General features: G+C 44.5%; 1 protein-coding gene across 2 annotated transcripts in view; it reads right to left on the bottom strand.

The window, feature by feature from the left end:
- Positions 1-14,230, bottom strand: part of Imp (IGF-II mRNA-binding protein) — a 61,363-nt gene that overhangs the window by 35,378 nt on the left and 11,755 nt on the right. For both annotated transcript variants that reach the window (XM_065440330.1, XM_065440328.2), the window contains exons 4-6: positions 9,195-9,267; positions 3,231-3,437; positions 908-994 (exon numbers count right to left, since the gene is read on the bottom strand). In XM_065440330.1, coding sequence (XP_065296402.1) covers positions 908-994; positions 3,231-3,437; positions 9,195-9,267 — 367 coding nt within the window. The remainder of the gene's footprint in view (positions 1-907; positions 995-3,230; positions 3,438-9,194; positions 9,268-14,230) is intronic.

The raw sequence follows: 14,230 nt of genomic DNA on the forward strand, positions 1-14,230 counted from the left end.
TTTATTTTTGTAGAAAGACTTCACAGGCCTACAGAAGAGGCATAGCGTGAGGGGGGCATATGGTACAATTTATCACAAGATACAATCAGTAAAAACATTGGCACAAAACGGTGAAATTTACATACGTACAGAAAGATGTCAAAAACAAAGAAAAAAGTAAAGGGAATGAACAGATAAGCATTGCATAATAAAAGCGAGGAAAGCAAGAAGTAATACATAAAAGCAGCAAGGTACATTGCAGTGAAATGTTATACGCAGCGTAAAGTAAAAAAAAAACAGGAAACAAACATAAGGCATAACGCATGGCAATGCATTGCAAACGTAGACGTAATGGGATTGATGAGTGCCTGTGCACTAACTCAACCCTACACACAGTGCAGAGAAAAATGTTTGACCAAATTACTGCAAAAGGCATCATGGTTTCTGAGCGAAGCAGTGCTATCCTGAAGGCTGCTCCAGAGACGGAAAGCGCGAGGCAGTGGTGGTGAAAAGTTAAATGTTTGTGTCGCTCCATATATGCGGACATAGCTGAAATTATTGTGAAATCTGCACGAGAGAGAAGCAAACCGAATGTCAAAGGAGGCTCTTGTTGCACTGACCTGTGCACGCAAGCAACATTCCTCCCCTGCTTTTTCCAATATCGGATACAAGGGGCCCACACAATACACATTTATGCTTCCTTGAAAGTTACACTTCGCCTGGACCTTCCTTTGTCAAACTTCGTTGTTGCAACAGCCATAAGCAATGCTGCCTCCAATGTAACAACTGACAGACATCTGTGTAGCAGACGACACTTCCCTATAACCAATCAAGAAAGCAGGATTTGTTCCACATAACACAAACGTCTGCTCCACAGTTGCAGGAGCAACATTGCTCCAATTCTACCGTGAAAGAATGTACCACGCACCGTGCCCTCGACTGCTGGGTGATCTGTCGGATAGTGCCCCCGGCCCGGCCGATAATGGCACCAACCATGTCACTCAAGACAAGGATCCTGCAACACAGTTAAAAGTAAGCGTTTCTTTAACAAAAACACACGACACAAAACAGCCCGTACATTATTCATCGCAGCCTCCAAAGCGCTGAACAGAATCCTAATGGCTAACTGACAGCCTGCAAGCAAACCCTTAATCACAGCTAATGAAGTTGACATATCACCACTGATCATAAATTACTTGGCATTGTGCCAGACGCCACTCCTATTTCACTAAACAAAGGAAGCAATTATCCCTAGCTATAAAAACAGGCCGCAATTCCACATTTAAAAAAAATTTTTATGCTATACAAATTTGTCAACTGATAATTCAGTGTTGACAGAGACTACCAAAATGCCTGAATGAGATTAAAGATATTGGATTTGCCATAAAAAAAAGTTACTGCGCAAGTTCCCAAAAAATGTGTGCCATATGCTTAATTGGCCACTTTCTCGGACACCTTCAACATGACATGTCTAATGCAACTGCAAGCACCCAACAACTAAAGCAAGCTGGCGTACTAAGTTCTTTGCTTTTATTGAACTTAACGGGTTACATTCACATGCAGAGTGCAGTCAGAGTCCCACTTCGTGGCGTCACGATGACACGCAACACACATCGGGCCATATAATGGGGGAACGTACAATGCTCCTGTGGCCTCGACCATTACGAAATTTCAAGTAACGCGTACCATAACACTGAGCAAAAGGGTGTAAACAAATATTCTCTACTGCTGGCGTTATGAAAAATGTACAACTTCCGTTTTTGCACAGATATAAATAAAGCTTTGAAGACGATTTAAAAGATTACCTCTGCTAGTAAAGGATATGCTATCCTGACATCCACATATGCGCACACAGCGCCTGAGGGGGACATATACTTACCACGTGTGCAGAATAAATCCAGTTACAGGACAACACTTATGTTGTTCCAACTGCTCCTTGTCTTTATCGAAAAAATGCATAAGCAGCAAATCCAATAATCCATATGCACATACCGCAAATCCAATAATACCACATGAACATGTACGGTTCCTTCATAAAAGCTTGGCATGTCCAATATGATATACAAGAGCATACAGATTTTTATATGGGACCCCCAAATGTTCATATAAGACCACTGGCTATAGAAATTATGGGAAGGGGGTGGGGGTTTGACATGGTTCTCTTTATGCTGCTACACCACGAAAGTATTTCTACTTGCCCAGCTCTGCACACCATTCGGTGCATACATGCACAATCTACTCCCTATTGGTGAATTCCAATGGCAGATTCAAAGCACTTCCGGTAGTAGTTTATCTGCTGCTTGCGAAGCTAGTCTATTTCATTGAGAGATTGGAACAGCTCTCCTGCTAGATTCACTCCACAAAGCAGAACTCTCTACTCTGCAAAAACTAACGAAGCGGACTGGAAGTCGCGTGATGTAACACCACTCACAGCTAACGTACCGTTATAGTGCGCGTGCCCGTGAACGCAAATCGCGGTCTCTCGGAAGAAATGAATGGTGCTTTGCACCGTCAACTTGCGCTTTTACTGCTTGAAGAGAGTGATGATTCATCTAGTTCAAGTTCCGAATTGACCAGCGGTGACTCAAGCTACGAAGAAGCTTCGGAAACTAGTGTATTCAAGCAAGCTTTTAACATGTTTTGGCCGCCGGCCAAGAGAACAAAAGTTGCGCGAAGTTCGTCAAGAACGACGTTCACCAATATTCGGATGAAGAGGTAACAACAGCTCCTTTTAGGAAGTTTGCATTTTAACGGCCTTTACTTTGTTGATGAAAAGTATTTGCGAAGGCACTTCAGGCTGTCTCGACGTGTTGCCACAGAACTGATCGCAGGCTTCGCTGCATCTCCAATGTTTCCAACACACAATCATGGCGGACGAGAGAAGCAGACTTACATGCGGTGTGATTTGGATTAGAGCGCAGGAGGCTAAAAAGAAACACTAAACTTCTAATCACAATGCTCGCGCAACTTCAAGCCGAACACGAAAAAAAAAAACATGAGGAATGCTGGCCGCTTTCAGAAGCGGATGTGTGCAAGCACTCCCTGTCCATTGCTCTAGCTGGACTGCCTGTGCTTCACTCGCAGACTTCATTCTGTTGCCCTGCGCCGCAGGGTTCGTCGGCCACTCCAAATCTGCCATTGGAATTCACTGAGTAAACCCCAAAGAGTTTTAATGAGGCTTTTAGCACAAGACACACGAAGCAAACTTCAGGCCCAGAGGTTTCCTCATGCTCTCCCAGATGTGTCCGCACCTGAGGGGGAAGTCGGACGGCCTCATGGGGGACGCCTGGCCACCCGAGTACTGGAAAGGCCGAAACATGGGTCGGTTGCTGCCCATGCGCATGTTGTTGCGGCCACCGCCACCACCGCCGCCGCCGTTGCGCATGCTCATGTCCATGGCGTACTCAGCTCTCAGCATGCTTCCTTCGTACTCGTAGTCCCTCAGCTGAGCCACAGCCCTGCAGAGAGGACAGAGTGCTACTGCAACAAAGGTGAGGCTAAAACATTCTCTCGCGACTAGGTAAAAACAATGAAGGCTTCACCACATAGCTGTACTGGCATAAAACAGGGCACTACCGCGACATGGTGCACCATCTGACAAGAATGAAAAATGGAATGGTAAAAAGTAAAGGCCCTGCAAGAACCACTGGCTTAGTCCAATTTTTACACCTGCACACTATGAACAAATATGGCCAACACTCAAAAGGTGGTGCTCCCCAAAGCAAGCCATACACACGCACCTCCACTGCCCGTGGTCAATCAAGTTTGGAGTGAAGGCATGCACTGGTGAAAGTGCACAACCTGCACTGCTTGGTTGCGCGAGAATATGAAAGCCAGCCACAATTTGCAATATCGAGAGGGCTAGACTACACAACACTGCAATAAACTGCATGGTTACCATGATCTAAGTGGCTACAGCAACAAAGGTTTGACAGGACCCCTTGTGGGGGTTGTTCATAACGAGGCAACAACGCCTTATTCAAAAAATGTGTAGAAATGTGCCTGGTATCCTCGTGAATATTATTTAATCAAAAAGCTATTTTAGCGTGTTTAGTATGAAGACCATGAACGAGGTTAATGGGAATTAAGCGCTGCCGCTGCCCCATCCTCGCAACGATACCCCGTCATTCTAACTAATAAATACCGCTTCCCTCCATTCATCGCTGTGTCACATTATTGCATCGGCATAAACTCAAGATAAAGTAGCACAACCCACAGAGTTCCCTGCCAAAATACTAGAAGCAAGTCTGGACCTGCAATCATACTGCTACCATGGGAATAATGGATACAACATGGATTCACTTTTGTGCATATGGCATCAGAGGTTTCATCATGATCATAATTTATTATTCCCTTAAGGGTCCCTTCCGGGACATTACATAAGGGGGGGGAGACAGCGATGGGAAAGTGCCATACATCAGCTCAAAAAAAGCAAACGAAGGTAACAGAAAAATAAATAAGCTGTGTAGGAAACATCAGGTATAAACAGAACAATGAAAATATCTCAAACTGAGTAGCAATAAATTAAAAGAAAAATGTACACATAAATATGAAAAACGCTAAACAAAAGTGGCAAAAAAGAAGAGAAGGAAAAATAAGCAGTGACACAAGCAAGTCTGATTGCTGGGAGAAGAAACGTGAGGAAAAATGACTATTTTGGGTTCAAATGGTCTGATAGTAACTGCCTAAATTTGGAGGGATTTGACTCTGAGACCACGGCTTCTGGAAGATTGTTCCATTCTTCTACGGCAATGGGGAGGAAGGATTTGAAGGCGTTGGAAGAACCATGCAAATGCTATATGCTAAGCGAGTTAAACGGTGAGATGAGCAAAACGGAGCATGTAGTAAGTTCTCGCGCAGTGCAGGAAAGTTAAAGTATAATTTTGTAGCATCAGTTTCTAAACAATCACAATTTTCTGAACAAATGAAGGCAAGAAGTCCCTATGCACATGCGTGGTTGTGAACGGCTGCATTTACAAGGTCTTGTCTCGTAGAAAATCGTCAATTTGCAAAGCCAGAGCTGGTAGAAGCCAGATGTAGGAGGTTTTAGGCAAATCCATGTCTGTCATCATGCCCCTACAGACTGAACTGCGAAGCTTACACCAACCATAGACACTGGCACCACATTTTCCTTTATAGCAATTTTTGCACCAAACTATGGCACAACCCATGGTAACATGACTCAATCTCTATATTTATTGTATTGCTGCAGTGGTACACTTCACGATCAGATGGTGCCACCTATCAGTAACAAAATTCTCTTGCTTCTGCTCGAGGCACTGCTTAGTCATGACATCTAGAGAAATCTGCTCAGAGGCCATTGTGCTTTGAGAAGTGTAAAGGAATTCATGGAAGTGGCAGATATATCAGAAAGTTCAAAAAGAAAGAAAGAGCAGGTAAAACTTTTAATCGAAGTGCAGCAATAATTGGAATGTTTTAGCGTAGAGTTGCCATCCTACTGTTACCAATAATTGCTGCCACGACTTCTCAGGCAGAGTTACTGGGTTCTCAGTATTTACCGTTATAGTCCGGCAAGTTTGTCATGACTACTTCCATTGGTTTGCCGCGATTGTGCAACAACATGGCAGCATCCAAGCGGCCCACCTGAATCCTAATTTGCCATTGCTATTTCCTCTCCGCTGTGACAGCAAGATAACACAGCAAAACCAGCATTCACTTACATCTCACCTCATGCTGAGGATAAAGTTCTAGCAATCTATACAGGTGAGTTTGCTGTCGGTACATGGTGTTGAGAACAGAACCAGCAAGAAAAAAGATATGCAGATTCCACACACAGTGGGAATCGATGTAAGCGAAGCTTTCAGTGCTGTTTGCATTCATCGATGGCATTTCGCGGCAACATGGACGGCATATGACAGTTGCGATGCGATGATAAATGTTACCTAGCCTGCACCACTTGTGTTTTTCCACATAGTACACAGAAACATGTCATTCATTAACTCATTTCTTTACTGAAGAGAGCCCGAACGAGCAATGCTTTCTGACCACGCATTTTCTTTTTCCCATGTCATGTTAGGTGAAGTACCACGAGAGCAAAAAAGGGGTAAGGTTAATCGCCCGTTTCCAGACTGTGTCGGTATGGTATCCAGTTGTACCCACTCTCTGCCTCCTCTCTCTTTACTTTGTCTCTAACAGCCTCCCTACCTCCTCCCTGGACTGTCATTGCTATTGCGCATGAGCATGGCAGCTCCTGCAATGCTTTTCCGTTGGTTATGCCTAATTACAGTGCCCAGAGGGCATTGCCAAGTCCCTTGGGAACCTTCAAAAGGGATTGTGGCGTGGCTCCGGGCACATCGGAGGGCGTTCTGGCTCTGCGCTTCCAAAACATCATTGACGTCGCCCATCTCTTCGCCTGCACTGCTGCCGTGAGCTCGCAACTATCCCCCAACGTGATGTGCAATGCAGCGGCAGCAGCAGTGGAAAAGTCTCAGCAAACGACAAAGAAAGCTTCGTTTAAAAAAAGAAAGAAAGACTGAACTAGACAAAAGACAGATACAGTGCTTTGTCAATCATTATTGATTTGACTTTTTACACTGTTAGATTTAAGAAAATATACAGACAGGCAAAAAGCTCCGACTTGTACCTAATAAGATACTGTAAACCCTCATTTATTCGAGGCTCCTTAATTTGGAAAATCTGATAATTCAAACCCTTTCTGAGGTACTAGCAAGCATATGCATTATTTAATGGTATCAAACTCCCATTCATGCAAATGTACTCAGCTGCGCACCGGCTAATTCGGACAACTCTCAAAGCACGACGAGTCGCACGAACATGCCAAGAAAAAGAGCAACAGCAGCACTAGCGAGCACCGAAAATGAAGTAGCGGAGTCCACATCAGCATAATCATCAACGGAAACCATATGGGAATGACAGCACGACCAGAACGCTTCAAGTCTATTTGTGCCTTTATTTTGAAGTTTACGACCATGCCTGATACTGTGGACGTACCTTCAGAACTGCATAGATCCACGATTGCAACAATAGCGACCACAGTTTCACATGCAGTGGTTGCAACAAAGAGTACTAGCAAATATGTTCAAATATAAGTCTACCTTTCTTTTTTTTCCCCTGAGAATGCAACCAAAAATGAGCTATCAACCTAGATGTGTCAACAACTCTAGCAAAAGTACGAAGCTAACTCCATTGTACTCGCCGAAAGGCAAGTTGGAGATTATCCATTATTCTAAAGACTAGCGCAAAATAGCAGGGACAAAGACAGAGAAGACGACAGGCTGGCTTTAGGAAATGCTGCCTATGCAACACACTTGACAGCCCCAACGACACTTCAGTTTGGGGTGCCAAGGACGTCAGCGAAGCATCCAACGAGGACAACTCTGGCAGTTTAGACAAGGATGCAGCACGTGGCATCAGCTAGCGAGACGATGCAGCCAACCTTATGGTAAATAAAGGTGTATCATGTTAAAGTATTTTTTTCTCTAAAGAGATAGGGGTCAACTTGTATTCGAACCACCGTATATACTCACGTAACGTGCACACATATTTAAAAAAAAAAGCAAAGCAATGTACATGGGGGGAGGAGGAAATTAATTATGCAGAGAAAAGTTTATGGGCATTTTTTCTAAACAGCAAAAATTGTAATGTAAGACAGTAATGATTTGAAAAATGCATTACATAGATTATCTTTGCAGTAAAGATAGATGTATACTATTTGCAAACCATAACAGCATTTTTATTGCACTTCACACCGCACCGATCGGAACCACCAGACTTATCGTTCATGTTGCTGGCCGCTTTATCCGCATTGTGGATCCACAACAGCTCGTCCTCGCAGCCGCTTAGGGCCGTCTGGAGTTATCACAAGCATCTTGTTGAAGCGCTGCTTTTTGGCACCTGTTTTGACAAACACGCTGTGTGTGTCTCTTTCCTTTACCATCCTGCTCATCGGCATGTCAAACTTTATCGGTGTCTGATCAGCCTTTCAGTTTCTGTAAGCAGATGAACTCTGTCCCGCAGCAGGCTTAGGGCTCATTGCTCAGAATGAAACCAAAGACGCAAAGTGTCCACCAAAAAAGGCAGAAAAGTGGGCAACTGACACGTCAATTTGACACTACAGCCCGCTATGCTCACCATGCTGACCAAGTGCCAGCCACCCCCTCTCGACTTTGACTCTCCCGTGCGCAACGCATGCTCCTATTACATCAGAGTAAAGTCCGTAATCTGCTTAAAGAAACTGTTGCAGAGAGCCAGTTGCATTTTTTTGTTTTCTCTCTCGTCTGCGAGGTGCCTTTGCACCAGCACTGGTAGCAAGCACACAGCAAGACCATGCCGAGTGTTATTGTGCACACTTTCCGTCAGGTCCCAGACAACCATGACAGCGTGCAGCCTGTTTTTATTTCATGCTTGCCGCCAAGGTGCCATCGGCTTCTGAGTCATCAAACCCACTGCCCCTGCCGGTGCCCCATCACAGCATGTTTACCGCTAGCATGGATGTGCAGCCTACATAAGTTAGCCACAGAGTCTTTTTTTGCGCGACGTCGGTGTTCCTCACGTGGCATGATCATTATTTCCAACACAGCAATGAGCATCGAGTGCGCTTGCTGCAAACACATGTGCGAGAGTAACAGATTTTAGTCACCAAAAAACTACAGCTCAGCCATTTGATCGTGGGACTGCAAAGTAGCAAAGTTGGGGGTGCGTTTATTATGGGAGTACGTTCCTTACACAAGTATATACGGTATATTCTTTTTTCTTTGAGAGTTCAATATATAGAGGTCAACCTACATTCGTGTGCAGACCATTCTCGAGTAAATACAGCAGTTTCATTCCAACTCGGTGCGCATTGGCCAACTACCTTTAGAACAGCATGTCTCCATTTGATTTCTCCATTTTTCTTATCTTGGCTTGAGATATGCCAAGTTTTCAGTTTGGTTGTCCCATTTCATACTCGCCATGAACTTGTCAGATGGTAGTGGTAAATACAGAGATCCCAGTATCCTCCACGCAGGTGCAATCATGGCAACAGGTATTGGCAACAAGAGGATGGTAATGCAATGCTTAAACACCTATTTCGGGCTCAGATGTTTATGAGAGCAGTGCACAGAGACTAAGGTATACTTAATATGTTCCAAGGAGGGTTGCGGGGCCCCCTCAGATCACCTTGTTCTTCAGTACCCAAAGAAGAAGAAACAATAATAGGAACAGAAAAGCAAGGGGGAAAAAAGCATACGTACTGCTGCGCCTGTTCGGGAGTTTCGTAAGTTACTTGTGCTCGAAAGGTTTGGCTCTCGGGCTTGGAAGGAGGAACTGAGGAAAAGAAAGAAACAAAAATAAAAGAAGGAAAATTCAAAGAAATGCAGCAGCATAATGTTCACGGGCCAGATTATAAAAGCAGAACTAATGATATTGCAACGCAAAGAGCACGAACTGGCTATTTCACAAGTAATGTGCTGCACAATGCTTTATGCAATCCCTCCTGCAGCTGCACAACAGCTTGACACAAGCTGCAGATGCCAAGTGCCTGCTACGCAACCATGGTGCGGAGAGTGCAAAGCGCATCAACCCATTACCCTACAACTGTCGCACAACCTCGGACGTGAACAGCAACGGTTGAAGATCAACTGCAACGAAATTTTCGAGGACCACATAAAAGGCCTAGGCCAAGATAACATAAAATTGTTCCAACCTGTTTTTATTCCAAATGTGCCGTTAGCTCTCTACGATGGGTCAAAACCATCTGGCGTCACTCATGTGGACGCAGCCCACGCCGGTATGGCCAGGGCAAGTGTCATTTTGACCTATCAGAGACATCTTGTTATCCTGGCCTTGGTTTCAGATAACACAGCAGCAGAGCAGCCCTTGTTCAAAATTCTACTTATGGAATATGAGTAGATGTTTCACTGAAAGCTGGCAAAAACAGATGTTTTTGACACCAAAACTGAAAACAATGCCGCCATTACCATTCACTGGCAGTGACCATTGACCTAGAAGGCGGAGTACCAGCGTGGGTCCTCGGCGTAACTGCGGAGATTAGTTAGGGTTGTGACCGCAGCTGCCCGCAGTGCGCCAAAGAAATCTGACGCAGCCTGCTGGTATTCTATGTCAAATCCGTTTACCAGGTGTGTGTGCTGTCGACTCAGATGCTGCTTAAAGGCTGTTAAAAAGAAAATTAAACAATTTCAAGCTCTGAAGATTTGTAATGACTTCTTCAATAGTGCATACTGCTCATTCATAACCAATTTAGCCAAATTGAAATTTCGCTGTGGCTGGCCTTTAATGGTACAACACTAAACAGGAAAATAAAGTGAGCTGTATTAACAATTTATGCTTCTACAATTTTATGCCACAGCTGAGTTCAAGAACCCACATTCCAACACCATGTGGTTACTTCTGCAACAAGGAGCATGTGGCTCTCCTAGAAAAGATTCCAGAACAGCCCTTTGAGCTTGGCGATTAACTACATTCTGCATGTACAGCACAGAGGTGTGACACTTCAGTGCAGTTCTGTAGTCACGTGTGAAACATGCAACTAATGAGCATGACATTAAGTCCCTTTATTCTTAATGGATGGCTTCTATGCACCATTTTCTGGAATGTCAGGTGATGTCAGGTGCCAGCTGATGACAGGTAATGGTAGCTCCGGAGGAAGGAAAAAAAAAAAGAAGACTGGGAGAGAGCATGACATCAGGCAGCACGCCTCAGCAAAGCAACCTATTGGCAGCAACAGCCCTCCTTCAGGGCCTATCTGAATGTTGGTTCCTGGGAAGTAAGCCCTCCAATGTTGCCGGACCTTACAGGTTGTTTGGTTCGTGGTAGCTCTTAATGACGCCCTCGTAACGATCGGCAGTCGCCGCCTGCTCGCCGCTCTATTCCCCACGTGCTCGGCAGCCAGATGCTGCTGTTTACTTGTCACATGGGGAGGGCCTATTATATCCCATGAGCCCTTTATGCTTTGTGTGACTAGGCTTCAAAATTGTCGGGCGACGCTGCAAGCGCCTTTTCTTGAGCGTGCAGTAACTCCTTTAGACATGCACTTCACACTATTGCTGCTGGCAATAACTAATGACGAAGAACGCTCGATTAAGAGAACAAAAATGGCGTTCCTTTTTTGAAATTCCTTTCAAAACTACATCAGACCTGATACAAGCACATTTCAGCTCAGCAACTATTTTTGCAACAAGGTAAGAAACTCAAACGGGCCATGCTGGGCTTTGCCATCATTACAAAGATTCATACCGCTCAAGAGTGACTTTTCAAATCTAAACAACTTAGCCGGAGTTTTTCCCATGCCATCAAACAATGTATGCTATAGCAACAGATCTACCAAGGTTCAAGCACCTGTTGCATGGCCATGCAACTCATGTGGATTTTTTTTTTAACATGCTTATTTTCACAATAATTACACACATGGAACAAAAAGTGCACTAAAGAATCGAGATCTCCTTTAACTTAAAATCACTTTCCTTAAAATGCACATGCTTAATTGCTCATCTTTAACATGCCAAAGCCACATGATAGGCCATGGGGACCCCATAGTTAGGGAGGGTGTTTATTGATATCAACTCAAACCTACCATAAGCAAACATTAGCAAACAGGCATTTTTACAGAATCCTAAACATCAGTAAACAAACATTTCCGCATTCCACCCATGTAAAAATGTGGCCAGCACATCCAGGGATCTGATAACATGACCTCGTGTTTTAAAGTGGCAATGGCCTGATCAGCGACACTCAAAATATTCGTGTGCCCCGCCCACATCAGGTAGCAGGCGACGACCCTATGGACCCAAGTCCCTTTGCCAAATCATTGGAACCAGTGATATTCTTCGTTCAAACACTGTCACTGACTTCAAGTCTCCCTCTTCCTGTTAACTTCTCTCCTGCTCTGACCACTGTCATGAAGTTTCCTATGAAAATTAGTAGAAGAAACTGGCGCTGTGGACACTCGGATACCATGAGAATGCTGGGTCGTACATGGATTAGTGTAATCTTCTTGCTTAAAAACTAAATTCTGTGGATTTGTGTGCTAAAACTATAATCAGATTCAGGGTGTCTACCAAGTTGACATTTCCAAATTCCCTGAGTTTTCCAGGTTTTCCCTGAGCACCTTTGTGAAATTCCCTGAATGAGTCAGATCTTTGTTTTATGTCAAGACAGGCTGACACCACGTTGCCCGATGCTGTCACTCTCTAGTAAGCATGCTGAAACAAAAAAATAACTTAATCCAGTTTGAATAGTAAGGAGTAATATATATTTTATTTAAAAAGAAAACAGAAGGAAGGTGTTAGTAAAATGCACAGCGAAAGAAATGGTAAAGCCCATTCCAAATTGAGTCGAACATTTTCAAATACGAATGAAAAGGAGATGCATACATAAGTAAACATTTTTTTAATATCAGCTATTTCTATCAACTGATAGCAAGCTCATCTGTATGAGCTCCTGAACTTTGTCACAACTAAGGTTCTCTCTCAGCAGCTGGGAAGTCAACCTCAACTGTCCTGACATACTCTCAGCCCGTACACAACATCTCAGTGTTGGGTTTCACTGCGTAGACAATTTATTTTGGTTTGGATGAGGGACACCTGTGTCTCAGCATCAGCCATCACTTAGTTTTTTTAGCTCAAGCTTCTTCAAAAAAGGTGGCGGCGCCCTTCCTTTCCCGTTAATTCCTCAGTGCGTCGGTCCTTTCTGTTCTCAACCTCCTTCTACCACGCTTTCACCACATGGATCATCTGAAGCATCCTCTTGGTCAGTTGTACAGTCAACATTTGATTTCTTGGACTTCCGAGGGGCCGCAAAAAAAAATTGAAAAAAAACGGGCAGTCTGAAAAAAATTAATGCATGTCTTTACCTGCCTTTAAGGGCTAAAATTGCCACAGGCACGTCTCAAAAAGCTCTGAAGGCCTGCCAGTACGCTTTTTAGGCATATCAGGGCTTGTACTGTGACAGAAGACGACGTGCACGCATGTGTAATTAAGGAATGCATACTGTGTCCCGTGACAATTGCTCCTTCCCACCCTTGTTTTGCTTCACTGCCTAGCACTACTGCACTGAGGCGAAACTAACTTTTGGTGACTGGCATTACGCAACGCGCTGTGCTCTGCGAGCTTTGAAGCCAATCGCGAGGATTACAAAGGCGGAGTCGGTGCCATTGCAGACAGCGGCGAATTCTTTCAATGAAAAACACGGCACCGCACGGCAAGAAGCTTAATAGCGAACATAGAAGCAGCTAGGCCTGACGTTGCCGCGGTGGTGGTTACGGATTTGCGGATTTGCCTGCGAGAGTGCCGGTTCGAGGCGGCGAGATAATCAAAATAGCGGCGGTGGCGGCTTTGATTAATGCCATTTCAGACCTGCAGTCGGGGCAATATACATTGACTATATGGAGTACGTGGTGGTGCCGCAAAACCGTGCAAATTATCGGGCATGTCCGAAAAATCGGGCGTCTAGAAAATCGGTCGTTAACTACTCTGGCAATACATCGTGCCGATGACACGGCGTCAATAATGATTCGTTGCGATTCCTCTGCTACTGGAGCCAGCATTACACGACTTTCGTTCCCTTTCAATAAAGTTACAGCTAATTTTCCCTGATGGAAGCACAAATTCCCTGAGTTTTCCCTGAGTTTTTCCAGACTGTTCAAATTCCCTGAGAATTCCCGGTTTTCCCGGTTTTCCCGGTTGGTAGACACCCTGAGATTATCAGGCACGCCATAGAGGGGCAAACTCCGGATTAATTCTAACCACGTGGGGTTCTTTAACGTGCACTGAAGTACCACAAGAGTTCCTGCATTTCACCATATTTAAATGCAGCGTTTGGAAGGATCGAACCACTGATCTGCACTATAAGTTGCTGGACACCGCTTCGCGGCTCACCGAGCCAAGTGCAGGTGAAGCCAGCAGAAATGCGGCATAGTGCAGCAGCTTGTCCTGGAAGTAGTGCGTATGCTGCCCTTACTAGTGCACTTGGTCGGATAATATTGCAGCCGTAGCAATTTTTATTCGTGGTTTACCGTGTTTTAGGGGGTGCTTTTTTATCTTTTTTTCAAGTGTGGTAAGGGCTTTTACGACAATCTGAACCCGCATGTGATATCCTATTCTTGCTCTTACATAAAGCGTTTTCTCAACTGGCAATGTTTCCAGCATGCACCACTCATGTCAGCGATGCTGTCAGAGCAGCGATGGCCAATTTTTTATGTCTACCCAAAAGACATATCTGGCATCTTGGGTAGCTTGTAGTTTAATAGGCAGGTGTCCAAAGTGAAAATTTT

Source organism: Dermacentor albipictus, chromosome 1 (assembly GCF_038994185.2).
Source record: "Dermacentor albipictus isolate Rhodes 1998 colony chromosome 1, USDA_Dalb.pri_finalv2, whole genome shotgun sequence".
NCBI lineage: Eukaryota > Metazoa > Arthropoda > Arachnida > Ixodida > Ixodidae > Dermacentor > Dermacentor albipictus.